General features: G+C 41.6%; 1 protein-coding gene across 1 annotated transcript in view; it reads left to right on the forward strand.

Annotated features, from left to right (window-relative positions):
• Positions 1–1,210, forward strand: part of LOC106882317 (lysine--tRNA ligase) — a 26,950-nt gene that overhangs the window by 18,752 nt on the left and 6,988 nt on the right. The window contains exon 8 of the mRNA XM_052978079.1: positions 476–822. Within this exon, the coding sequence (XP_052834039.1) occupies positions 476–822 (347 nt within the window). The remainder of the gene's footprint in view (positions 1–475; positions 823–1,210) is intronic.

Below are 1,210 nucleotides of genomic sequence, written 5' to 3' on the forward strand. Positions count from 1 at the left end.
TTTTTTTTTTTATAGTTTCAGCTTAGAGCTGCGGCCATGCTGATGCACCGCCGTGAATTGTTTATTTTTAGATTGACTCATGTAGAGATTATTTACATTTGATGGATATTTGTCCTCATCTTGTTTGTTGTCAACACAACATTTCAGCTAATATACCCTCCAGCCTTCATCAGGTGTCTTGGGGAAATTTCGAACCTGGGTTCTCGTTCCTAAGGTATTTTTCTATGTTGTTGTTGTTATTATTATTATTATTATTGTTCAGGTCACTGCCTGGAATCGAACTTGGAATCTTGGGGTTAACAGCCTGCGCTCTTAACCACTACACCATATACCCGTGGGCATATGGAACTGGACTCATGTAGAGGCCAGATTGGGTCAATTTGGCCATAAGGCAGGTAGAATATTTGGGTCTGATATGGCCATTTTTAAATGCTTCAGGGGTTAAAAACAAAATATCTTCTGCTCCCAATTTCAGATGCTGGTTGTTGGCGGGATGGACCGTGTGTATGAAATGGGCCGTCAGTTCCGAAATGAGGGCATTGATATGACCCACAACCCAGAGTTCACAACGTGCGAATTTTACATGGCATATGCGGACTATAAGGACTTGATGAAGCTCACTGAGACAATGTTATCAAGTAAGATATTATGTAATGGTTACGACCATGCTGTAGCAATCTCCACCTTTACAGTTGAATCTTCTATGTTATTGTTTAGTTTTATATTTTTCGTTTTATTTTTCCCTTATAGGCATAGGTGTGGTTGTGTGAGTAAGATGGTTGCTTTGCAACCATATTGTTTTGGGTTCAATCCCACTATGCTGTAGTGTGAAGGGGGAGTTAATTTGATGAGTAGAAACAGCCTTAAAACCATCATAAATGTGTCGGTATATATGAAATTTAAGCTCATTGTATATATGTGTGTGTGTGCCTGCCTATCTGTGTGTGTGTGTGGCCTTTAAGCCCATATGTGAGTGTGTGAAGGTGCTGTGGCTTAGTGGTTAGGACATTCAGCTCATGATCGTACGGTCACGAGTTCAATTCCCGTTGCTCCATTCCACTCAGCTGGCAAATATGAGTAGTACCTGTATTTCAAAGGGCCAGCCTTGTCACACTGTATGTCACACTGAGTCTCCCTGAGAACTACGTTAGGGGTACACGTGTCTGTGGAGTGCTCAGCCACTTGCACGTTAATTTCACGAGCAAGCTGT

Source organism: Octopus bimaculoides, chromosome 30 (assembly GCF_001194135.2).
Source record: "Octopus bimaculoides isolate UCB-OBI-ISO-001 chromosome 30, ASM119413v2, whole genome shotgun sequence".
Classification (NCBI taxonomy): Eukaryota; Metazoa; Mollusca; class Cephalopoda; order Octopoda; family Octopodidae; genus Octopus; species Octopus bimaculoides.